General features: G+C 34.8%; 1 protein-coding gene and 1 long non-coding RNA gene across 5 annotated transcripts in view; one reads left to right on the top strand and one right to left on the bottom strand.

Annotated features, from left to right (window-relative positions):
- The first annotated feature begins 9,290 nt into the window (after positions 1-9,290).
- Positions 9,291-11,886, top strand: LOC145060310 (uncharacterized). The gene is made up of 2 exons (XM_079008001.1): positions 9,291-10,215; positions 10,592-11,886. Exons 1-2 carry the CDS (start codon positions 9,291-9,293, stop codon positions 11,884-11,886), a joined length of 2,220 nt encoding a protein of 739 aa, XP_078864127.1.
- Positions 11,887-11,926: 40 nt separating this feature from the next.
- Positions 11,927-26,178, bottom strand: part of LOC145057167 (uncharacterized) — a 38,492-nt gene continuing 24,240 nt past the window's right edge. The window contains exons 4-5 of one of the 4 annotated variants that reach the window (XR_013685985.1): positions 24,313-25,148; positions 11,927-19,055 (exon numbers count right to left, since the gene is read on the bottom strand). This is a non-coding gene — a long non-coding RNA (uncharacterized LOC145057167). The remainder of the gene's footprint in view (positions 19,056-24,312; positions 25,149-26,178) is intronic. The other 3 variants (XR_013685986.1, XR_013685987.1, XR_013685988.1) reach the window with 3 other exon arrangements.

Raw genomic sequence — 26,178 nt, 5'->3', positions numbered from 1 at the left:
TACTTCATGTGTTATTCCAATAAAGCTAGGAGTGTTCTAGGATCAAGATAGCACCACAAAACACCCAAAAACACCATTTGAGGAGTTCACGGCCATAAACCCATGATTTTACGGCCGTAAACTCCAAGGTGTGGGGTTTGTTGGATGGTGAACTCCTATACAAGGCCCTTTGATGATTCAAACCCTTTTGCCTTGTCCCGTAGCAACTTAGATGCAACCATTTGAACCTTAAACACTCATAAAAGTGTTTAAATGTTTTCTAAGTGTCTTAACTTATTTATTTAAGTTATTATTTGTCTAATTAGTTATATATATGCTTATTATATGATAACTAGGCTCGTGCGTGTAAACCAGTCTCCGTTTGCCACCTAGCACGGTAGCCGACACTGCAATTCAAACGACTCACCACAAGTGAGTTCATACCCCTTGAATCAACCTTTGAAATGATTTTAAATGTTTTATAACACTTTATGGGGGGGGGGGATACAAGTCAAATACTTATAAGTTATTACTTCAATCACATGTGATTGTGTTTAATCACATGTGATTAATAACTAGGAAAACAACGATTTTTACCACTGTTCAAACTGTTTATCAAAATGCCTTACTTTGAAAGGTTTTACAAACTGTTTTACTATCCAAACTTACTTATAGACTGTGATTTAAACAAATGCTTCTTGTACTTAAACTGTTTTATTAACTTGTGCCTTCAAATTGTTTAATAGATCGACATCAAGTCGATCTCCTCTTGAAATCATATTTATGCTTCAAATGTTTTATGAAAACTTATTTATACCTTATATATATATTCAATTGCATGCCCATATATGTATAGATATATAAATAATGTTCAAAGGGCTTAGGAATGCCATCCGCCCTATTTCCTTTTCCTCGATTTGGATGTGGTCTGGTGGGATTTCGGGTGACCATCCGAAGGTCGTTTCAATATTACTTATATATCATACATACATATATGGACATAAAAGTACTTCTATATTCATACTCATCAGTACATCATTAGCTGGTTACCATCGGGGTAACGCAGGATCAATACATATACAGATATACTAGAAACAATACATATACAGATATACTAGAAACAATACATATACAGATATACGAGAAACAATTCATATACAGATATACGAGAAACAATACATATACATAAATACGTAATAATTGTGATTCACTGTATCGGGCATGCCTTAAATGTCATGGCCCGAGTTGTAGCCAGAATTCTCTTGGAGGGAGAGCGTGAGTTTGCATATAGATCTATACTGGATTGACTATCCTACACCTTGCTGCTAGCTACAGCCGGACCTACAGGTCTGCGGGTGCCAAACGTCATTTCTTATTACGACCATTCATTATGTCGTTGATTTCCAGTCGATAGCATGGTACAATTTATCACATTATGCCTTAATATAAATCCGGTTTAAGGTAGTAGTATTTAGTACAGCAGTAGTCTTATTATACAAAGCTACAGTACTACAATGATTTACCCATTACATATTTTAGTGATAATCTCACTTAAGCATTAGTGTACAAACTATATTTTTAACAAATGATAGTTATACTTGGGTAATTACATACTTTTACAACAGAAAAGTTTACAAAACAGCCTAGCCTTGGTAGAAGGTTACTTTTATAGAAAATATAGGATTTTCTGAGTGATTCAAACTTTTACAAACACTTTCAAACATTTACTTACATTTTTACAACTTATACATTGAGACAGGTTCAAACATTTTTACAAGAAACATTGACACTAAAATACTTATGAACTCACCAGCTTTATGCTGATAAACTCTTTCAAAATAACTTGTATTCTCAGGTCATCAGTAGACAGGTACCGAGGCCAGCTTTTGAGAAGATGGAGTGCATTCAAGACTCATCTCATATTATTTTGTTATACATTATTTTTGGTGTCTATAACTGTACAGAACACGCTTGTATTAAAATTATATATTTAATGCAATGGATGATGTTGTTTGCTTATTTACATTTACTGTGTTGTGATACTATACATGACGTCCTCCGCCCCAGAACGTTTCTGCCGTTCTTGGTTTTGGGGTGTGACAGGGAGAGTTGTAACACTCGTTTATTTATTAGTTAAGTAAATAAGTTAATGAACGAATGGTAGCCTAAAATAAATAATTATATATGCAGAGTGTTGGGTTCGAGGAGTTAGTTGCCACATTTTTAGAAGTCGGGGGTTAAAAGCGTGAGTTTGGGGCTCATTTTATAAATATTTATGAAGATAGGGGCACCGTGGTAATAAATTGAATTTAATTTAAAGGGAAATGAGGTGGAAGGGCTGATTATCTCATAATTAAGATATTGGGGGCTGTTTGATAATTTATGGGACATAAATTGTAATGGATCTCCATGGATTGGGTTGAAAGTGTAAATATTGGATCACATTTTTAAAGAAAATGGAAAGGAGGGGCTGAAGTTGCCATTATGGAAACAAGTTTGGGGGATCAGGGTATATAAACCCGTTACCCCCGGTTTTAACCTTAACCCTAGCGGCTCTCACCAGCCGCCATCTCTCCACCTTATATCCCCTAACCATCGGCCGCCACTCCCACTCCTTCACCTCCGGTCGCCACCATCTCCGCTGCTGCATCGCCGACGTTCAGGTTGTGAACCGCCGTTGTTACATTCCGTTGGCAAGAACGCCATATCCATTTCCTCCGCCAAGAACTACCAGAAAACGCCGCCGATGCATTCCTTCCTTTGCCGACGAAGACTGCTCCTTGGTCGTCGGGGCCGTGGACAGTTGGGGGACGTGAGTTGTTGCTGTTTCCGTTCACCAGTCGGAGTCGTGACTCCCTTTCCTTCCTCGTTCTTCTTCTGTTACGTTGTCACAGGTCCACCGCTGCCACCTGTGCAACGCGTTGCTGCTCCAGTCACCGTTTGCCACCCGAGAGGTGGCCGAGTTCGTGTCTCACGTGGGTTCAAGGACGCTAATGTTTCAGATTCGTGTAGTGTGGCTATTATCGCGATATGTATCCTACCACCGTCGCTGTCACGCCACTGCTGCCGTTAGGGTGCTGCTGTCGTCGCTATCCACCACAGGTGGGTGTTGGATTCACTTTGCAAGCAGGAACGTGTGGGTGTGTGTGTTCCGATTGTAGTGTGTAACTTTTTGGCCGGAAATTGTGAGAAGAGCCACCATCGGCCACCATAGGGTGGCTGTGTGTGTTTATTTTGTTAGTGTGTGTTTATTTCGAGAGTTAGCATTGTAAACTGTAACCATCATGAAATAATGAAAAGGAAAAGTCAACCACCACCATATGGTGGTGGCTGTCGCCACCAGCCGCCGTGTCGGGTGGTGGTGTGCTTAGTTGTGTTGGGATTGCTATTTTGGGGATGTTTGGACAAGGGACTAAAACCCTAATGGGCCCAATGAGGCTTAATGGACATAAAAGCTCAAACATGTGATCAATGGGCTTAAGGAGGCCCTAATGGACTCTAATGGACCCAATAAAGCCCTAATTGACCTAAAAGCCCAAAAAATTGATAAATGGGCTAATATTTGGATTGGAAAACCCTAATGCCAATGAAAGCCTAATTTGAGGAATTAATCGGGACACATGAAAATTATTTAATAACTTGAAATATTAAGTAATAAACAATGGCAAGATTAATCTAAGCGATAGTGGACTTAATGGATTAAGTCCTTAGAGGATTAAGTCCTTAATGGGTTAAGTATGAAACTTAACCCTAATCATCATTTCATGTGAAACCCTAATTTCACTTGGATTTATTATTGGACCTTTCATTTGGGCCTTGATGATTGGGTTATAAATAGGCCATTCAAGATCAAGCAAATGGACTAGAATGATTAATGGGCTTTATGGTAAGGCCCATATGAGGAGTTGGGCCTAATTTGGAAAATTGGGCCATAGGTGGGCCATAGTTTGGGCCTTTATGATTATGTGATATTGGGCCATTAGAATGTTCAATGTTGGACTGGACTAAATGGTTGGGCTTTATGGTATGACCTTGTAAGGGTTTGGGCCCACTTTAGAAAATTGGGTCATATGTTGGGCTTTGACTCATAGTTGACTTTTAGGACTTTGGATTGGACCTTTGGATTAGATAAAGCTGAGTTAGGGGCAAAGTAGTATTTACCCAAGTATGTATTTATGTTTATGTGTTGGAACCCAATTATTAATTGGGTGTTATTTTAGTGTTGACAGTTCGGGAATCTGTCATCTAGCAGCTGGGGTGAAGTCTGCGGGACTTCAGCAATGTGGGGTTATGTCTACGGGACTTCAGCGGTGTGAGGTGAGTTACCTTCCAGTAGCGGTGGGTCTACGGCCACAATGCCAGCCCATCAGTAGGAGTTGTATGATTAGATGATTTTCTATGTGATATTCATCTAGGTTTGCTACTACCTGATATGTTATGTGCTAGTATGATATGATGCTATGTGCTAGTAACAGTAGGGGAGATAGTCCCCAGAGTACTGTGGATAGGGCCAAAGGGGTAGTCATGCCCAGCCATGCTAGATAGATTATGTGATATGTTATGTAGTAGTAGTAGGGGGTGAAATAGTCCCCAGTATCCGGTCGAGAGGACCGAAGGGGAGACCAGCACCCAGATATGCTAGTCAGTATCCGGTCGAGAGGACTGAAGGGGAGGCCAGCACCCAGATATGTTAGCTAGTATCCGGTCGAGAGGACCGAAGGGGTAGGTCGGGCACCCAGATATGCCTGACAATATATGTATGTTATGTGATTATATGGTATGTGGTATGATGGGGGAACTCACTAAGCTTTGTGCTTACGGTTTTTAGTTTTGGTTTCAGGTACTTCGTTTTCAAAGGAAATGAGCCGGCTCGATCGCAACGCATCACACTATGGTTTTCTACACATGAGATCTTTGGGATTACACTCTGATATTGTTTTATGATAACATGTTTAATTATTTCTACTTTGGATTTGACATGGCATGATACTACAAATGTTTTATTACACTGTTGGTTTTATAATGACATATTTAAAAATGAAATTTTGGCCTGTACTTTTGGGATGTTACAAAAAAGCACATGAAGCACTTCAAGCAACACCGGGTCCGACCACTCGAAAACCCACCTAAATCATTCTAGTTTTATATTTTATGGTTTATACATTTTTGAAACATTAATGTTAACTACGGTTTGGACCGTCCGCGCGATGTTGCGGAAGCCCGATATATTGAAAAACGCAGCACGACATGGATAATGTTTGTGGAGAAATTTTAAGACAGCTTTCAACCATAGCCCAAGAAAATTACGTAATGAAACAAAAAGTAACTTTAATGCACAGAGTAACTCATTTGTATTTGATATACTAGACGAATTTCCGCGCGTTGCGCAGCGAAGATTAAAAATATATTATTAAAATATTGAAAAATATATATTTAAAATGGTTATGTTATTGACATTAACTTTGAGATAATATTTTTACACTAATATATATATATATATATATATATATATATATATATATATATATATATATATATATATATATATAATCTCAATTATTTTAAATAATAATATTCATTGACATCAACCCACATTCCTCATTAATACAATTAAATATAATTATTTATTTAGCATTATTTTTAACAAATATTATTATTGATTAATTATATTTTTACTTATGCAATCATTTTCTAATTTCAATAAGGATGATCATTTAAAAGACAATTTATTTATAGCTAAATGTAATTTATAATTTGATGGTATTATCATTTAAAATTGTTATTCATTAATTTTAACTCACTTATTATTAATAATAAGTTAAAGAAGACTTTTAAGAAACACTTAATATTATTATTAAAATATGAAACATACACTAAATAATAAAGTGATAAGATAGACAATTTGCATTTCAAAAAGACTTGCATGGGTAATATGACATATCCATGTAATTTGATTTTATTATTTATAATTATTGCTTATTATTTTAAAATCACTTGTTATTATTAATAAGTGAAAGAAACTTTTAAAAAAAACTTACTATTATAATTAAAATGTTAAACATATACTAAAATATAAAGTGATAAGATAGACAAATTGCATTATAAAAAAGGCTTACATGGATAATATGACATATCCATGATTTTTAATTAATTATTGTTTTGAAGCATTATGAACATACAAACATATATACAATAGTTAATTAAATATTATATATATCACCTTCCATAACATATGATCGATAAAATGAATCTAATCTAATTCACATTAAAATTCACAACATACATACAACGATATTCTTAAAAGAATACTTAAATCAAGAAAATACAAAATATATATATATATATATATATATATATATATATATATATATATATATATATATATATATATATATATATATAACAAACTTACAAATTAAAAACTTCAACATAATAACATGGATCGAAAAATTGTTCAAAGCCTTCAAACCAACACAAAAAACTTTAAACTTGTTTTCATTGTGAATTTTGTGTGTGATTTGTATTTATGTGTCTATTCAAAAAGATCGACCTTTTTATAGTAGAGTATCCATTAATTGTTTATTAAATATATTATATAAGTTATAAAACCTTTGAATTGTTAATAATTATTAAGAAACTTTTGAGTGGTATTCATTAAAATTAGGAGGTTTCAAATGCATGAGGTGCTTGCAAATTTTTATGGGGGTTTCAAATGCATGAGGTTCAAGGAAAAATGTTAGCTTTATAAATATGTATGATAGATATAATTTACAAATATTAATAGTGTTGTAAAAATTTATAACGTTTAAATAAAAAATAATATTAATAAAATTGAAAACTATAAAAAGTTCTATGTAAGACTAAAACCGTAACTTCAAAATATAATGAGGGACCAAATCGCAACTTGTAAAATACAAATAATTTAACTTTAAAATTATAAAGGATGAAACAATTGGATAAATTTTTTTGAGGAGAGAAAATAAAAATGAGAATTTGCTATAGCCAAATACTAAATCTCTATTTTTAAAAGACTTTTATCTTTAATTTTGTCTTAAATGCATCAAAATATATAACTTAATTTGATTTTAGACATGACTCTATACATAGTAAAAGGAAATGAATAGTAAAAAGCTCCCATATCATCTATTTGGCAACCAAAGGGCCAATGGCCTAACGGTATGGAGTGACCATCTCATATGAGAGGTCTGGGGTTCAAGTCTCGGTGGAGACATAGGTGGTTATTTAGGAGTAGATTAGTTAGTTTGCCATTTCAAAAAAAAAAAATTCTATTCGGCAATATATATATATATATATATATATATATATATATATATATATATATATATATATATATATATATATATATATAGAGAGAGAGAGAGAGAGAGAGAGAGAAGTAGATGGTTATTTAGAAGTAGCTTAGTTAGTTTGTCGTTTCAAAAAAAAATATATCTATTTGGCAATTAATATATATATATATATATATATATATATATATATATATATATATATATATATATATATATATATATTTAAGTCTTATGTGTAGGTTTTGTGGAATATTAAGAAAAAATTTGGATTTTGAATGATTTTCCCTATTTGTTGGATGGCTACCAGGTAGGGGCAAATTTAGCCTGGTCCCGATGCAAAAATTGTTTTTTTCTGTCCGTAGTGGAAAAAATTTCGATTTATTTTTAAAATTTTTTTACCTATTTTTCATATATCAACAACACCTACTATGTATTCCTGCGTTCGCCCCTGCTACCAACCAGACAAAATTTTTGTAGAAAGTCCGATAGAAATCCATGAGAACTCCATTACAAACATTTCCATGGGAATGGAATCACAAAATGTTTGTGGGCATTCAACTACAAAAAAATCAAGGAAGTTATCCATGGCAATTCCATGGGTGGTATGCAGGGCCGGCCTTAGTGTATTATATGTTAGGATAGGGCTTAGGGCCCCCAATTGATAGGGCCCCCTTTAATTTCAATCCAATGTTCGATTTTCCAAAAAAAAAAAAAAGTTGTATCGCAGAAGCTAGAAATCACGATCGGTATACAGCACATCGCGCACACGACGATTAAAATTCTTCTTTTTCTTCCTTCTCCAATCAATTCAAGTCTTCAATCTAGGGCCGGCTTCTTGCTTCTTAGTTCTCCAATCGATTGAAGCAGGTTAGCAGGGACTAGGGTTATCGATTCAAGGGCTTCAATAATCAAGTTATCGCTGCTGTCTTCAATCAAGTTATCGCTGCTGTCTCACTTCTCCAATCGTTAATTGACTCACGGTAATACATTAATATGCAATTATGCTGCATTTAGGAAACATGCTTGTTTTTATTTTACGTTTTTCTTATGAATGCAGTAAATTTTGTATACTTTTATGTAATATATATGTGCTATTGTGCTAAACAATATATTCCATCAGGTTGCTTCAAAGTTCAACCTTCAAGGTGAAGGAAGGAATACACAGTTCATGATGAAATAGTTTTTTTTGCTCAAGATATATATAAACGAATTTGAACCATTCCTGTCTTCATTAATCTAAACAACTGTGTTCTTGATTCTTGAAATGCTTTAAACACCATTATAAACACATAATTAGTTTCCTAACTTTTCCGTTTTTAATATATTTATTCAAAAATATATATGTTTGGAGGAATTAAAAGAGACATAAGGGATGAATTGAAGTACTAACGAGGGAGGTCCCATGGGTAGAAATCTAGTGGTGCCTTGTATCTTTTGCTTTAAATAAAAGGTTATCAACTCTTATTTTGTAGGGTAGAATCTAATCGGGGTTAATAGAATAATAACCAATTAATTATTTAATTGGGGTTACATAAGAAGGTTTTTTTTTTCATAATAGATCAACCTTATTTGCAATCTAATGAATGATTTTTTTTTCTTCATAATATGTGATAGTATTGGACAATGTTTGGTTCCTAATTATTGACAGAATCATGTGGAATTGCATGTAAGATTTCAATTACATTTGTATATAATTGATGTCATTATAAATATAGTATACAAAATAGAAAAAGTTTTCAATTAGATTTGTATTTTAATTGTTTTTGGTTTTATCCAAATTGCATGAATGATCAAAGTTGTTAATCTTTTCAATTTCTAATTTTTTATTCCAGATTGGAAGATTCAATTGTTCACAAATTTCAGATTGGCTGATTCCGTCGTTCACTGATTCCAGATTAACAGATTTCATCGTTTTTGAGCTTTCCATTATCTCAGGGGCGGTATAATCCTAATCCATATCTTATAAACTTATAGTTATTATTAATCAAATAATTAGTAACCATGTCAAAGAGAAAATACGAATCCGGTGCTTCAAAAAGGAAACGAAAAATGCAAGAAGAAGCTTTTATAGATAAACAAAAAGGGTCGTTTTTAAAATATTTAACTACAAACAAAAACATTGATAATGAACAACAACAAACTAATGTTGATTATGAACAAGAACAAGCTAATGTTAATAATAATGATCATGAACCAACTAATCTTGAAAATGATAATGAACCAACTAATACTGAAAATGGTAATGAACAAACTAATAGTCAAAATAATAACGAACAAACTAATATTGAATTTGATAACGAACAAACTAATAGTGAAAATGATAACGATCAAAGTAATATTGAAATTGATAACGAACAAACTAATAGTGAAGATGATAACACACCTTTAAACATATATGATCCAAGTAGATGGAATAATATTAGTACTAACTTAAGAGATTTAATCGTAGAAAATGGTCCTATTAAGATTTATGATTTTAAATTTCCAAAAGATCAACATTCAAGAAGCTTTAGTACATCTCTTTATATGCAAAAAATACCAAATGGAGAAAAATACGAACGAACATGGTTGGTTTATTCCATAGATGTAGATAGAGTTTTTTGTTTTTGTTGTAAATTATTTAATGTGAATACATCTACATGTTCGTTAGCACATAAAGGTAATAATGATTGGAACAATATTTCTAGTATATTAAAAAGACATGAAGCAAGTAATGGACACATTCTTAATATGAGGTCATGGATTGACTTAGAAACTAGATTAGCAAATAATAAAACAATTGACAAGCAAATCCAAGAACAAATAAATAAAGAAAAAGAACATTGGAAAAACGTGTTAATAAGAATCATTGCTGTAGTAAAAACTTTAGGAAAAAATAATTTAGCATTTCGTGGAACAAATGAAAAGATTTATGAAGAAAATAATGGTAATTTTTTTAACTATAATTGAAATGATTGCAGAATTTGATCTTATTATGCAAGAACATATTAGGAGAATTAATGACAATGAAATTCATAATCATTATCTTGGACATAATATGCAAAACGAACTTATTAGTTTATTAGGAGAAGAAGTTAAAACTAAAATTATTAAAAAAGTAAAAGATGCTAAATACTTTTCAATAATACTTGATTGTACTCCTGATACAAGTCATAAGGAACAAATGTCAATTATCTTACGATGTTTAGATCTTTCAACCACTCCAATAGAAGTTAAGGAGTACTTTCTAGGATTTTTAGTTGTAGATAATACAACCGGTAAAGGCTTATATGATGCTATAATTGATGAAATTAAAAATATAGGACTAGATATAAATGATGTTAGGGGTCAAGGTTACGATAATGGTTCAAATATGAAAGGAAAACATCAAGGTGTACAGAAACGATTGTTAGATATTAACCCTAGAGCATTCTACACTCCTTGTGGTTGTCATAGTTTAAATTTAGTAATTTGTGATATGACTAATTCGTGTGAAAAAGCTAGTGAATTTTTTGGAGTTATACAACGTATATATACAATATTTGCTTCATCAACTCAAAGGTGGAAAATATTACAAGATAATATATCAAACCTAACACTTAAATCATTATCGCAAACTCGTTGGGAAAGTAGGGTAGAAAGTGTAAAAGCAATTAGATTTCAAGCACCACAATTAAGAAAAGCACTTTTACAATTATCTAAAAATTATGGAGATCCAAAAATTAAAAGTGAGGCTAAATGTTTAGCTACATATGAACTTGAAAACTATGAATTTTTATTAGGAATGATTATTTGGTATGATGTTTTGTTTGCTATTAACACTGTTAGTAAAAGCTTGCAATCAAATGATATGTGTATCGATGATGCTATAGATCAACTAAATGGACTTTTGTGTTTCTTTGAAGAATATAGAGAAAACGGATTTGAAAAGGCTTTAGATTATGCAAAAGAATTGGCTTTAGAAATGAATGTAAAACTAGAATTTCGTGAAAAGCGTATCATTCAAAGAAATAGACGATATGATGAAAATGTTGCTAATGAAACTATTAAAACTCTTATTCAGTTATTTAAAACTGATTACTTTTTATATATAGTAGATAAAGCCATTACTTCACTTAAAAGTAGATTTGAGCAATTTAATGAGTTCAAAAATATTTTTGGTTTTCTATTTAGTATGGAAAAATTAAAATCATTAGATGAAAATACTTTAAGAAAACATTGTTTAAATCTTGAAAAAACTTTAAAGCATGATGATAACTTAGATATTAATGGTTTAGATTTATTTCATGAACTAAAACTATTAAGACATATTGTACATTTAGAACGTGATACAATTATTAATATACTTAATTACATTAAAAAGTTTAGTTCTTTTCCTAATGCATATGTTGCCTATAGGATTATGTTAACTATTCCTGTAACCATTGTCTCTGCCGAAAAAAGTTTTTCTAAATTAAAACTATTAAAAAATTATTTAAGATCTACAATGTCACAAGAAAGATTAAATGGATTAGCAATTTTATCAATTGAAAAACAGTTAGTAAAAGAAATTGATTATGAAAATTTCATTAAAGAATTTGCATCTAAAAAAGCTAGAAAAATTAACTTTACGTCATAAAATATATTCACAAAAAACATATACATAAAAAAAAAATTTTAACTCCGCCATTTGTAAACTTTTTAGTTTATTATTGCCGGTCCCAATCCCGGATAAAGGAGGAGGGTTTATAACATTAAGTATAGTAAATGTCAAAGGGCCCCAAATTTTTGGTTCACTTAGAGCCCCCAAACTCGTTGAGCCGGCCCTGGGTATGTTACAAGTTCCGTGGGAAATAATTACCCAACCGTTTGCCCCCAAGTGTGTTTCATGGTAATTCTGCGGCTGTTTACCTTTTACCCACAAAATTCACATGGATTTGACCATGGAAAAATTCCCAGTCTTCTAGGATTAAACCCTAAAACGTTAAATTTTTTAAAACGACAAACGCTAAAACAGTAAAAAACGATAATAAAAATTACTGAAAACCACACAAGTGGCAGATAACCATAAGCAGAAACAAGTTTTAGTGAAGGCCTCTTTATACCTTGTGAAACCCTTCTCTTTTTTCCGGGCTTGGGACCGGCTGGGTCTATGATGCCAAACCCAGGCAGAGTTAAAACTTGAAAATATCAAAACAAAACAAACCATGAATCAAAGCATTAGCAGCACACCAAATGCACACCTTGAATTAACAGAAGTCTGCAACTATAACACAAGGCCAGCAATACATGATAGATGAAATTTCCCTTTAGAGTATATATATCCCCAGGCCTATAATACTATATTTCATGTAACTTCAAGCAAAGATTATTATAGCCAATGATTGGTAGTGTAACATCCCCTCTTACTGTAGTCAAACAGTCCAGATGATTCAAATGTGGATGATAAGCATGCATCAAATCAGGAAAGAAGTATGTGTGATCATTGATACACTCATTAAGCGTGCTTTTAAAATAATCCCGATCCCTATTAATTTGCAACTTGCAAGCAGTTTCGATGAAATGTTATCCAATTCCACCATCCAGAGAGATACCATGAAACAGCCATTATACAGTTTATGATAAGAAAAACTGATACAGATCGAACCTTGTACTCCTGATGATATGTCGCATCACTACTTTGATGAAATATTACATATAAGTGGTATAATGCTTCTACATTTACTTTTAGTCCCCAGGTCAAAAAGGATTCAGAGAACAGGCATATAATATTGCAATAAACCAAGAAGGACAATAGTATTTGTCACCCATCAAACCTACATATAAATACCTCATTTCTTGAACAGATGGTCCTTATAGGAACAAAGAAAAAAAATGAAGGATTTCAGGACATGTAAAAATAGTAATCGGATTTTCGGTCAACCATCTGTTGTTCTTTCAGAAAAACCTGCATGTCAAAACTAGTATTCAAATCAATAAGGATTCTTGTACATAAGGATATCTCTTGTGCGTATCAGTAGGCTTTCCAAACTGAACACCACACTAATTACGAAAATTATGCTACGAAACAACACATATTCAAATCAATAAAACTTATTTTCTCTTTAAGTTTTCCTTGGACCTATCAGCAAGAGACCAAGACAAAATACTTTTGTCATGATGGGAATACCGAAAATCAGTAAAGTTTAAAGTGAAGATGAGATCATAAGAATCAATGAAAACCCAACAAAAGGGCCATCAAAATCATAGTGATTCACACCAAAACATAAAATTCCCTTATTGCGCAAACATAAATCGTAGACATACTATTGAACCCAATAAAATAAAAAGAAAGATTCAGATTTGATCTTTGCATTTTTAAATACCAAAAGCAAGCCCCTAGAAAGTATTCATAGAACAGCCAAGCCAGGAAGGACACCAACCGAAATCCACATTTTCATTTTCATTTTCATTTTCACAAATTAAAAAGCTACAAATATGATAGCAGCAATGAGCAAACCAGGAAGCACAGTAGTCTGATTCTCACGTACAAGCTTTCTTCGACATATCAGCAAGAGTAGAAGACAAACTAGATCTCATCATGAGGGAAGAATGGAATACCAGTAATGTCAAAAAAGAAAAACATCACAAGAATTACAAAAAGAAAGATTTATGATCATTACAGGAACGTAGATCGATCCACAATGTATCATTAAGGTTTCAAAACTAAATCAGACATTAAGGTGATTATGCCGAGAAAAAAAAACCATTGATCCAATTAATAGTACGCCTCTTATCTTTTACCACAAACAAATATGCAATCTGATAGGAGGCTTGTATTTTATGATTCCAAGAGAAAGCCCCTAACAAGGAAAGGAATGGATGACAACCAATTAATTAACCAGTCCAATCCACATACAAGTTTCCCTTAGACCTATCAGCACAAAAAAATAAATAAATAAAAGAGTCACGAAGAACAGTAATGTTTAAAATGAAAGCGATCATAAAAATCGAAGAAAAACCAGAAAGGGGTCATCAAGATACCTGGATTATAGTATTTGGAACCCAACAACCCTGCATATACAAAACTACAATCCTTCTTTAATATTTTGGAATATAATATCGGAAATGATCAGGAAGAAAAGAGATTCTAGGACATGAAAAAAAATTAATAATCATCTGCTGGTGTGTCAACCTTAAGTTTTTCATTCTGCAAAACCTGCATGTATCATAAGATGTCAAGGAAAACCAGAAAATTAATGTCATCGAGATGATGCATGGACCATAGTATTTCGCACCCAACAATATAATCCTCTACATAATCAAAACACAACGCTCTTATTTCTCAACCCTAAAAAGAGTCATAGTCATTAATTAGGTGAATTAAGAACAAAGAATTTTAGGGTATTTGATACTATTACAGCTGCAAGAGTCAACCTTCTGTCATTTTTTCTGCTAATTAAACCATTAATTTAATACATAATACACGATTTATTTTTGTTTTATCACAAATTATCATATGGAACTGATCATATGATGCTTGTATTTTTACTTCCAATCAAAGCAAGCCCTGAGAGACAGAAAAGTCAAATTAAAGATGACAACAACCCAGTAAAGGAAGCATGCATGGGCGGCCCACTTGGCACTCAACAAACCTTCATATATAGGCGGAAGGAAATACTCTACTTTTAGAAAGGATGATATATATATATATATATATATATATATATATATATATATATATATATATATATATATATATATATATATATATATATATATATAAGAACTAAGAACAAAGGATTAAGGTTTAAAGGAGGCAGCAATATGGTACTAATCCAGATGCAAGGATTGATCGACTATTTTTGGTTGTTCTTTCTGCAAAACCTACATATATACAGGAACATGTAGGTCAAATATCATCGACCCTTCAAACTAGATCCGACATTGTGACAATTACTCTATGGAAAAACCATCAAATTAATCAAATAAAAATCCTTTCGCCTTTTATGATCACAAAGCCTGTTAAACTGATATGATGCCTCTATTTAGGAAGCTTACAGAAAGGATTCACAATGGAAACACACTGAAGCTCCAATCCACATACGAGCTTCTTTAGAACTATCATCAAGAGAACAAGACAAAACGTTCATCATGACAGAACCTAAAAAACAAAATGTAAATAAAAATTAAAGAAAAACCAGAATTTTGATTGTCAAGATGGATGGACCATGATATTTGGCACCCAACAAACCTACATAGAGACAACACAATCCTATTATTTCTAGAACCTAGCAAAGGATTGAAATTTACTTATTGAAATGTGAGGGTCAACCATGTGTTCTTTTTGTTGCAAAACATGTTAAAAAACGTACCACTAGGCTTTCAAATTAAATCAGCCATAAGGTGATTAGGCTAAGAAAATTAGAAACATTGATCAAAATCATAGAGCTCCTTTCATCTTTTACCACTACAAGGATTAACAGAAAAGCCATGCATGAGTGGCAACACACCAGGAAGGACTGGAGTCTAATCCACTCGCATCGCATGTTTTCTTAGACCTATCAGCAAGATAACAAGACAAAAAAATGTTTATTGTCATGATGAAAAGACAAGAAGCCACTAATGTCTAAAATGAGAATGATCGATCATTAATAATCGAAGAAAAAGTAAAAGAGTCATTATGCTATGAAAAAGACATTAATTCACTAAATAGAATACCATTAATCATCACATGTTATCATGTGAACCTGATATGATGCTTGTATTTTTACTTCCAATCAGCAAAGCCCCCAGACATAATTAATAGTACAAGTTTCCTTATATCTATCAGCAGACAAAAAAAAAGTGAAAGCAAAAAATCAATGATGTTAATAATGAAAGATATCATAAGAATCAAAGGAAAACCAGCAAAATGGCAATCACTCTGATCCTACCACCCAACAAACCTACATAGAAAAAAGACAATACTCTTACTTCTAGAAAGGATGATGTCCATTTTAAGAACCAAGAACAAAAGAATTTGTTTAAAATGAGAGAATATGAAACTAATTGAACTGCAAAGAGTCTAAAATGGTTGTTCTTTCTGCAAAACATATACACGCGGACATATAAAGCATGTATCATCACCCTTTTTTAAACTTGATCAGACAATTGAGCAACAATTAACTATAAAAGTTTATTCAATGAAAATCCTTTTAATTACCTTGCCTCTGATCACAACAAGGACTCATAAAAAGCCATGGAATTTAGCACCCAACAAACCTACATAGGCATAACACAATCTTATTATTTCTGGAACCTACATAGGATATTATCAGTCATTGTAAGAACTACAAGCAAAGGATGAGAAGTTTTTAGGAGACCGCATGAGACTCCTCAAAATGCAAGGCTCAACCATGTGTTGTTCTTTCTGCAAAATACACCATGCACCATAAGCTTTCCAAACTTAATCAGACTCGTTAATCTAACAGGTAAAACTCTTTTTATCTGACTTAATCACAAAGTATGCGAATCTAGTACAACGATTTTAATTTTTTTAAACCAAAAACAAGACCTCAATGAGGATTCATATAACAGCCATTGATAGCAACAAACCAGGAAGCACATTAATGCTCCAATCCCGTTAGAGTTTCCTTAGACCTATCAGCACGATAACAAGACATAATTCTTGTCATGATGGAAAGATGAAAAGCTAGTAAGGTTTAGAATGAAAATCATTATAAAAATCAAAGAAAAATTAAACCAGCAGCCAAGAAGATGAATGGCCATTGTATTTGGCACCCAACGGATCTACATAAACAAAACTACAATTGTCTTATTTCTGGAACATAATATCGGACACCGTAATTTTAGGGAGTAAGAAAAAACAAAGATTATAGAACAGAAGGAAACTACTAAAATCCACTTATAAGCTTTTTTAGACCTATCAGCAAGAGTACAAGACAACAATTGTCATCATGAAGAAGGAACAGAGCACAACACAAATAGTGTTGGAACAAAAAATGATTGATCATAAAAAGTTAAGAATTACTGGAACCCCAACAAAATGCACATCAAGAAATTCGGCAACCAGCATACCTACATAGAAAAAACACAATCTCACTATTACTGAACCTATATAGGAACTCCAAGCAATCGATGAAAAGCTTTAGGAGACACCATGACATTAATTGCACTGCAAATTAAGGTCAACAATCTACTATTCTTTCAGCAAGAACTGCAGTTAATTAGAAACAAAAAAGGTGCACCACATGTCCTTAAGCTGTCAAAGATTATCTTTTACCTCAAAAAATCAAGCCACTTGTATTTTTTTTAATTCCATACGCAAACCACGCACAAGGTTCCTTAGGCCTATCACTATAAGCACAATAACATGACAAAAACTTCTTGTCATGATGGAAAGACTGAAAACTAGCGACATTTAAATAGAAAATGAGCATTCAAATAGAAAAAAAAAAAAAAAAAAAAAAAAAACGAGAGAGATAAATCAAGATGCCTGGATTATAGAGTATTTGGAATTCCAACAACCCTACATACACAAAACTATAATCCAGTTACTTTTGAAATATAAAATCAAAGCATAGGATGAAAAAAAAGGGAAGATTTTGGGACAAAAAAAAATACTAATCATCTGGCAGCTGTTGACCATTTGTTGCTCTTTCCACCAATCCTGAATGTAGAGATCCGATACAATCATCAAGCATTCCCAAACTAGTCCAGACAAAAGAATCTCATCATGAAAGGCAAGATAGAAAGCTGGTATCGCTAGAAAATGAGGAAGATAATAAAAATCATAGATAAACCAATAAACTGGTTATCAAGATGCCAGGACCACACTATTTGGCACCTAACAAACCTACATAGACAAAAGAAAATAGTCTTACTTATTTTGGAGGACGTTAAAACAAAGAATTAAGACTAAAAGAAGACAATATGATACTGATCGAAAAGCAAGGGTTAATCATTGGCTGTTCTTTCTGTGAAACCTACAAACATGAACATGTCACATCAGGTATAAAACCTATAAGATGCCTTTATTTTTTCTATACAAAAGCAATCCAACAGAAAGGAATCACAGAAAAGCCACAGATGACAACAAACCAGGAACCAGGTGTGACAACGGTCCAATCCACACATCTTTCCTTGGACCTATCAGCAAGATAACAAGACAAAGAATTCTTGTCATGATGGGAATACTCTAACCAAGTAAAGTATAAAATGAGAACAATTGTAAGAATCAAAGAAAAATCAAAAGGGTCATCAAGATGCATGGATTATAGCCTTTGACAACCAGCAAACCTACATAGACAACAATCCTTCTATTTATGGAACATAAAACTATATAATCGTTATAGGAACTAAGAAAAAGATATGATTTTGGGACACGAAAATATACTAATCGACTGCAAATGCCAACCATGTTTTGTTGTTTCATCAAAACCTGCATGTAGAAATATGTACAATCGTCATGTCTTCCAAACTAGATCAGATGATGAATCAATTATGCAACTAAAGACCCATAGGTTTGATAAATGTTTTCTTTTATCACAGTTTCATGTGGAAATGGCATATGAGGTTTCTAGTTTTTAACATAAAAAGGATCAAAGAAAGGATTCAGGGAAAAACCACAAAGGAAGGATAAAGGTCCAATCCCCATACAAGCTTTTCTTGGACCTATCAGCAAGAGAAAAAGACAAAGTATTCACATCATGATGGAACTACAGAATACCAATTATGCAAAAATAAAAAATATTAATAGGAAATCAAGAAAAACCAGCAAAATAGCCCTCAAGATGCCTGGACTATGGTATTTGGAACCCAAAAAACCTACATAGACAAGAAATATTCAATTATTTCAGGAACCTAGTAATTAAGGATGTTGGTTGATAAAGGAAGTACTTGTTGAACACGACTCTTTTATATGGGAAACAACAAGACTTTTATTAAGACACTTAAGGAGAACTTACACTTTGTGAGACTACTACACACTTTGCTTTCTTTGAGGCTTTCTTGGATGGTTTGGAGCAAATGAGCTCCATACCTATTTATAGGCCTCTCAGGAAGGTTCTAGATACTAGCATACACTTACTACATACTAGATAACTCTAGAACTATCTAACATACTCTACATGCTTCCATATGTTTCTAGAACGTTTTACCATGTTCTGGAGAGGTCTAGGTTGCTCCAGTGTCTTCTAGAATGATCCATATCCTTCCAGGGTCTTCCATGTCGTTCTAGAGTATTCTAGACTCTTCCGGTATATTCCAGAGTCTTCCATAGTCTTCCATAATGTTCTATAATCTTCTAGAGCATTCTAGAACAAGCTAAAGTCTTCTAAATAATATTTGTTTTATTGGGCTAGTGATGATCTTTAACACTCCCCCTCAACACTAGCCCTCATTCTTCGTACCATGTTAAGCTGACAGCGAAAACCTTCACATTTTCCAATACTCAGCCCTTTGGTGAACAAGTCTGCTATTTGGTCATCGGTCTTGATCTGCCGCATCTCCATTTCTTCCATCAAGACTTTTTCTCTGATAAAGTGATAATGCACTTCCACATGCTTTGTTCTAGCATGAAATACTGGATTTTCTGCCAGCCGAATTGCAGATTGGTTGTCACAATGAAGTGGTACTGCATAGTCAACTTTTTGATGTAAGTCCTCCATTAGGAGTACCAACCATGTACTTTCTTGAGCTGCTACGGCCGCTGCTTTGTACTCCGCTTCCGTGGTTGACAATGATATTGTTGGTTGTCTTTTACTACACCATGATATTGGTCCCGACCCAAGCTTGAACACATACCCAGTGGTTGATCTTCGGGTATCATGGTCTCCTGCATAGTCAGCATCACAATATCCAACCAACTTGCAGTCTTCTCCTCTTTTATACAAGAGACCATAGTCAATTGTACCTTTGACATATCTCAAGATCCGTTGGGCAGCATCCAAATGAGGTTTCTTCGGACTTTGCATGTATCGACTCATAACTCCAACTGCATAAGCAATGTCAGGCCGAGATAAAGTTAGGTAGATAAGACTACCTACTAGTTATCGATACATCGTTCCATCATCCAACTCTTTTCCTTCATGAGCACATATCTTGGAATTTAGCTCTATTGGTGTTGATATTGGCTTACATTCCAACATGCCAAACTTTTGAAGTATATCTCTTGTATACTTTTGTTGGCAGAGGAACAACCCTTCCTTTGTACGATCAACTTCTAACCCCAAGAAGTGTTTAAGCTCCCCCAACTCTTTCATTTGGAATCGCACCGATAGATTTTCTCTTGTTTGATGGATTTCTCTTTCGTCATCCCCGGTGATGATCAAGTCATCCACATAAACCAACACAATTGCCAACTTCCCTTCTTTTTCTTTGACGAACAGGCTTGAGTCTGCATGTGCAACTGAATAACCACTTCGGGTAAGAAATTCAGCAATCTTACCATACCAGGCTCTTGGTGCCTGCTTCAATCCGTAAAGAGCTTTTCTCAGCTTGCACACATGAGTGAGATTAACTGCATCCTCAAATCCCTTTGGTTGGTTCATGTAGATCTCCGGATCTAATTCTCCATGCAAGAAGGCATTCCTCACATCCATCTGTCATAATTTCCAGTCTTTACTAGCCGCAAGAGCTAGCAGCACCCGTACAGTAGTTATATTCGCCACTGGACTAAATGTTTCATCATAGTCCAGTCCATATTGTTGTGAGAACCCTCAAGCCACCAAACGAGCCTTGTATCTTTCAATTGATCCATCTGTGCATCGTTTTAATTTATAAACCCACTTGCAGGAAATCGGTTTTATATCTCTTGGTCTTGGTACCAGTTCCCACGTTTGATTCTGCTTTAAGGCTGTAACTTTCCTCTTCCATTGCCTTCTGCCATGCTTTATTCTTAACTGCTTCTTCATATGTCTCCGGCTCTTTAACACCGTCTTCTAAAATGGCCGCATTAGCATACTTGGGATTAGGCTTTCGGATTCTTTCCGTCCTTCGAAGTTGTGGAGGCGGCGGCTCCCTTTCACCGGCATCACTTGTTTGAGTTACTTCTTGCTCAATGACATCAGTGTCGCTCGGATCTTCAGGTGTATCAACACTTGACCAAATATGTGCAGTTTGCTCCCCCATCTTTTGTTTTAAAAATTGTTCAATATTTTCCGAGTCTGGTAGTACTTTCTTCTCTGAGGACCACCATGAAGATGCTTCATCGAACACTACATCTCTTGAAGTGTAGCATCTTCCACTTGTTGGATCACAACATCTCCACCCTTTTCTTTGATTGTCGTATCCAACAAATATACACCTGACTGCTTTCTTGTCAAACTTGCTACGTAAATGACTAGGCACAAATACATAGCAAACGCAGCCAAATACTCGGAAGTAGCTAACAGTAGGTTTCATGTTCCATAGTGTCTCAAATGGTGAGATGAAACCTAACCTTGGTTGGGGAAGTTTATTGATCACATGGGCAGCAGTTTGCATTGCTTCAGCCCAAAATCTTCCTGGGACATTCTTCGCGTGTAGCATGCTTCGACAAATTTCTGCAAGATGTCGATTCTTTCTCTCAGCTACACCATTTTGTTGAGGTGTGTTGGCACATGTGAATTGATGACGTATACCACATTCTTTTAGATAGCGATTGAATTCTTCTGAGGTGTATTCTCCTCCATTGTCTGAGCGTAGACACCGAATCTTCTTTCTCACTTCTCCTTCGACTGTTGTCTTGAATTCTAGAAACTTTGAGAATGTTTCATATTTTTCTTTCATGAAGAAAACCCACACATATCTCGAATAATCATCAATGAACGTCACCATGTACCGCATCCCGCTAACTGATGTCTGCTTGACTGGACCGAACACATCTGAGTGAATTAACTCTAGTGGCTTCTTTGCTCTAAAATTTGACTCCTTGTATGGTAATTGATGAGCTTTACCATACTGACATCCAGCACAAACAACATCTGTTTTAACTTCAAGTTGAGGTAAGCCATTGAGCATGGATTTCTCCATTATTACCTTCAACTTGTGATAACCAGCATGTCCCAGCCGTGCATGCCATAGATCTGCTGTCTCATTCTTACGAGTCTTATCTACATAGGCAGACTCTGCGGAGAGCACATAAACGGACTCCACTCTTCGTCCTTCCATTGTTGGCGTTTCTGATATTTTAAGATCTCGATAGACCTTCACATCTTGTGGGCCAAACAAGACGTAGTTGCCTGACGATGTTAGTTGCGATACTGACAACAAGTTCTTCTTCATACCTGGCACGTGATACACATTATGTAGTGACACCATGTCAGATTTATTACCAGGCATGATCGTCGTTTTTCCAATCTGAGCAATTGGAAGTCGTGCATTGTTGGCTGTAAGTACCATGCGACTCCCTTTGTACTCCTTCACGTCTTGTAGTTTGTTCTGATCGCCAGTCATGTGATTGGAGCATCCTGAATCAATGATCCAGTCATTTTCATAGTTGATACGCTCTCCCATCATTGTCATGAGTGCCAACTCATTTTCTTCTATGGCACATAATGCCTCAGCATCCCATTCATCCTCTATTTCCTTTTTGGAAGTTACTACATTGCTTTCCACAGACTTTTTCTTTGACCAACAATCCTTGGACATGTGGCCCCACTTTCCACAGTTGTTGCAGTTGCCTTCGAACCTCCTCCCCCGAGAACTCTTATTGTCGGTCTTTTGAGATCTCCATGGTTGTGAGGTTCCTGGTTGACTCTTCCCTTTGTCAGCATTTTTGTATCCTTCTTTAGGAGGTGGCTTAAAATTCCTCCGACTTTTACTTGTGTAGAGTGCTTCTTCTTCACTCTTCAGCGTGATGCCTCCCATTTGCTTAGCCATAGCTTCTTGGCTAGCCAGCAAATTCGCAAACTCTACAAGTGATGGTTGAGCGGGCCATCCTTGTACAGCAATAACAAAGCTTCTATATTCCGGCCTCAGTCCATGGATAATGATCCTCTTCATTCGAGCTTCTGCAATGATGGATTGCGGATCTAGTTCAGTAATCTCCCGACATATCGACTTGACCTTGTGGAAATATTGAGCAATCGTCATGTCACGTGAGATTGATAATAGCTCGTTCTCCAAAAGTTGTAGTCTCGTATCATTCTTCTTTGAGAAAAGCGTCACAAACGTATCCCAAGCTTCTTTCGGGGTGTTCTCATCCCGAATATGCTCCAACATCTCTTCTTCAATTGTGGTCTTCAAGGCAAACATTGCTTTGCCTGCTTTGATTTTCCATTTACGTAAAGCATCATTAACGTCTTCCTCTGGTGGCGTAGTTTCGCTTCCACCAACGACCTCCCATAGATCTTGTCCTTGTAAGTAGGACTTCATACATGTTTCCCACGTTTTGTAGTTGTTGTTGTTGAGTTTCTTGATTCCTCCGACGACTTGGAGATCACCCATCGTGTTGGCAGTACCTCGGTAATACCAAACAAGCTAGTTTCGATACTAAACTTGCAGAGTCACAAACTACTCACGATACAACGAGAATCACTCGTTCTCACTATCAAGAAACCTTGCTCTGATACCAGATTGTTGAACACGACTCTTTTATATGGGAAACAATAAGACTTTTATTAAGACACTTAAGGAGAACTTACACTTTGTGAGACTACTACACACTTTGCTTTCTTTGAGGCTTTCTTGGATGGTTTGGAGCAAATGAGCTCCATACCTATTTATAGGCCTCTCAGGAAGGTTCTAGATACTAGCATACACTTACTACATACTAGATAACTCTAGAACTATCTAACATACTCTACATGCTTCCATATGTTTCTAGAACGTTTTACCATGTTCTGGAGAGGTCTAGGTTGCTCCAGTGTCTTCTAGAATGATCCATATCCTTCCAGGGTCTTCCATGTCGTTCTAGAGTATTCTAGACTCTTCCGGTATATTCCAGAGTCTTCCATAGTCTTCCATAATGTTCTATAATCTTCTAGAGCATTCTAGAACAAGCTAAAGTCTTCTAAATAATATTTGTTTTATTGGGCTAGTGATGATCTTTAACACTACTAGCAAAGAATTTTGAAGTTAGCAGATAGAATCAAAGAAAAACCAGAGAAGAATGGTCATAAAAATGCCTGGACCATAGTATTTGGCACCCATACAACCTACAAAGACAAAACTACAATCCTCTTAGTTCTTAAACATAAATGAAGACACTCCTCATGAGAATGAAAAAAAAAATTAGGACAAGACAAAAATACTAATCAAACTGCAAATGCCAACCATGTACTTTCTCCTTTCAACAGAACCTACAAGTAGAAACATGTACAATAATTAAGCCTTGCGAGCTACACCGGACAATTATACAACTATAAAACCCCATTGCTCGAAACAGAGCTTTCAACACAAAATAATACATAGAACTGAAATAGAGCTTGTAACTTTCACTTCACAAAAGCTTTACCGAGGATAGCCTCTTTAATAAAAATATTTACAAAAGCAAGATCACACAAAGGGATTGACAGAATAGACAACTGGAAACAAACCAGGATGGACAAAGGCTTAATTCGTGTATGAGCTTTCTTAGACCTATCAGCAAGAGAACAACATAAAAGAATCTTAGTAACAACAAAGGATGGAACACCATTCATGTTATAGCTAGAAAAGAAAACAATTCTAAAATTAATAGAAAAACCAGCAAAACGATCACAAGGACTGGACCATGCACACAACAACAAACCTACATACATGAAACACAATTTTAGTATTTCTGGAACCTATAAAGGATGTGATCAGTCATTGTAAGAACTAGAAAATGATGAAAAGTTTTTAGAGGACCACATGAGACTTATCGAACTGAAAGGGTCATCGATCCATGTGTTGTTCTTTCTGCAAATTACACCGTGAATGATTGAGCTTTCCAAACTAAATCAGGCAGTAAGATGACTGACTTGTTAAAGATCATCACTAGCCCAATAAAACAAATATTATTTAGAAGACTTTAGCTTGTTCTAGAATGCTCTAGAAGATTCTAGAACATTATGGAAGACTATGGAAGACTCTGGAATATACCGGAAGAGTCTAGAATACTCTAGAACGACATGGATGACCCTGGAAGGATATGGATCATTCTAGAAGACACTGGAGCAACCTAGACCTCTCCAGAACATGGTAGAATATTCTAGAAACATATGGAAGCATATAGAGTATGTTAGATAGTTCTAGAGTTATCTAGTATGTAGTAAGTGTATACTAGTATCTAGAACCTTCCTAAGAGGCCTATAAATAGGTATGGAGCTCATTTGCTCCAAACCATCCAAGAAAGCCTCAAAGAAAGCAAAGTGTGTAGTAGTCTCACAAAGTGTAAGTTCTCCTTAAGTGTCTTAATAAAAGTCTTGTTGTTTCCCATATAAAAGAGTCGTGTTCAACAATCTGGTATCAGAGCAAGGTTTCTTGATAGTGAGAACGAGTGATTCTCGTTGTATCGTGAGTAGTTTGTGACTCTGCAAGTTTAGTATCGAAACTAGCTTGTTTGGTATTACCGAGGTACTGCCAACACGATGGGTAATCTCCAAGTCGTCGGAGGAATCAAGAAACTCAACAACAACAACTACAAAACGTGGGAAACATGTATGAAGTCCTACTTACAAGGACAAGATCTATGGGAGGTCGTTGGTGGAAGCGAAACTACGCCACCAGAGGAAGACGTTAATGGTGCTTTACGTAAATGGAAAATCAAAGCAGGCAAAGCAATGTTTGCCTTGAAGACCACAATCGAAGAAGAGATGTTGGAGCATATTCGGGATGAGAACACCCCGAAAGAAGCTTGGGATACGTTTGTGACGCTTTTCTCAAAGAAGAATGATACGAGACTACAACTTTTGGAGAACGAGCTATTATCAATCTCACAACGTGACATGACGATTGCTCAATATTTCCACAAGGTCAAGTCGATATGTCGAGAGATTACTGAACT

The sequence above is a fragment of the Lactuca serriola genome, chromosome 6, assembly GCF_051521515.1.
Source record: "Lactuca serriola cultivar US96UC23 chromosome 6, Lser_US96UC23_V15, whole genome shotgun sequence".
In the NCBI taxonomy this organism is placed as follows: domain Eukaryota; kingdom Viridiplantae; phylum Streptophyta; class Magnoliopsida; order Asterales; family Asteraceae; genus Lactuca; species Lactuca serriola.
This window is presented reverse-complemented; position numbering and strand designations above follow the sequence as displayed.

Bases quoted from the DNA above. Each gene is read 5' to 3' on its own strand.
- LOC145060310 (XM_079008001.1), top strand. From the start codon at position 9,291: ATGTCAAAGAGAAAATACGAATCCGGTGCTTCAAAAAGGAAACGAAAA. The intron at 10,216-10,591 runs GTAATTTTTTTA...TTAAAAATATAG, and splicing joins GATTTATGAAGAAAATAATG to GACTAGATATAAATGATGTT.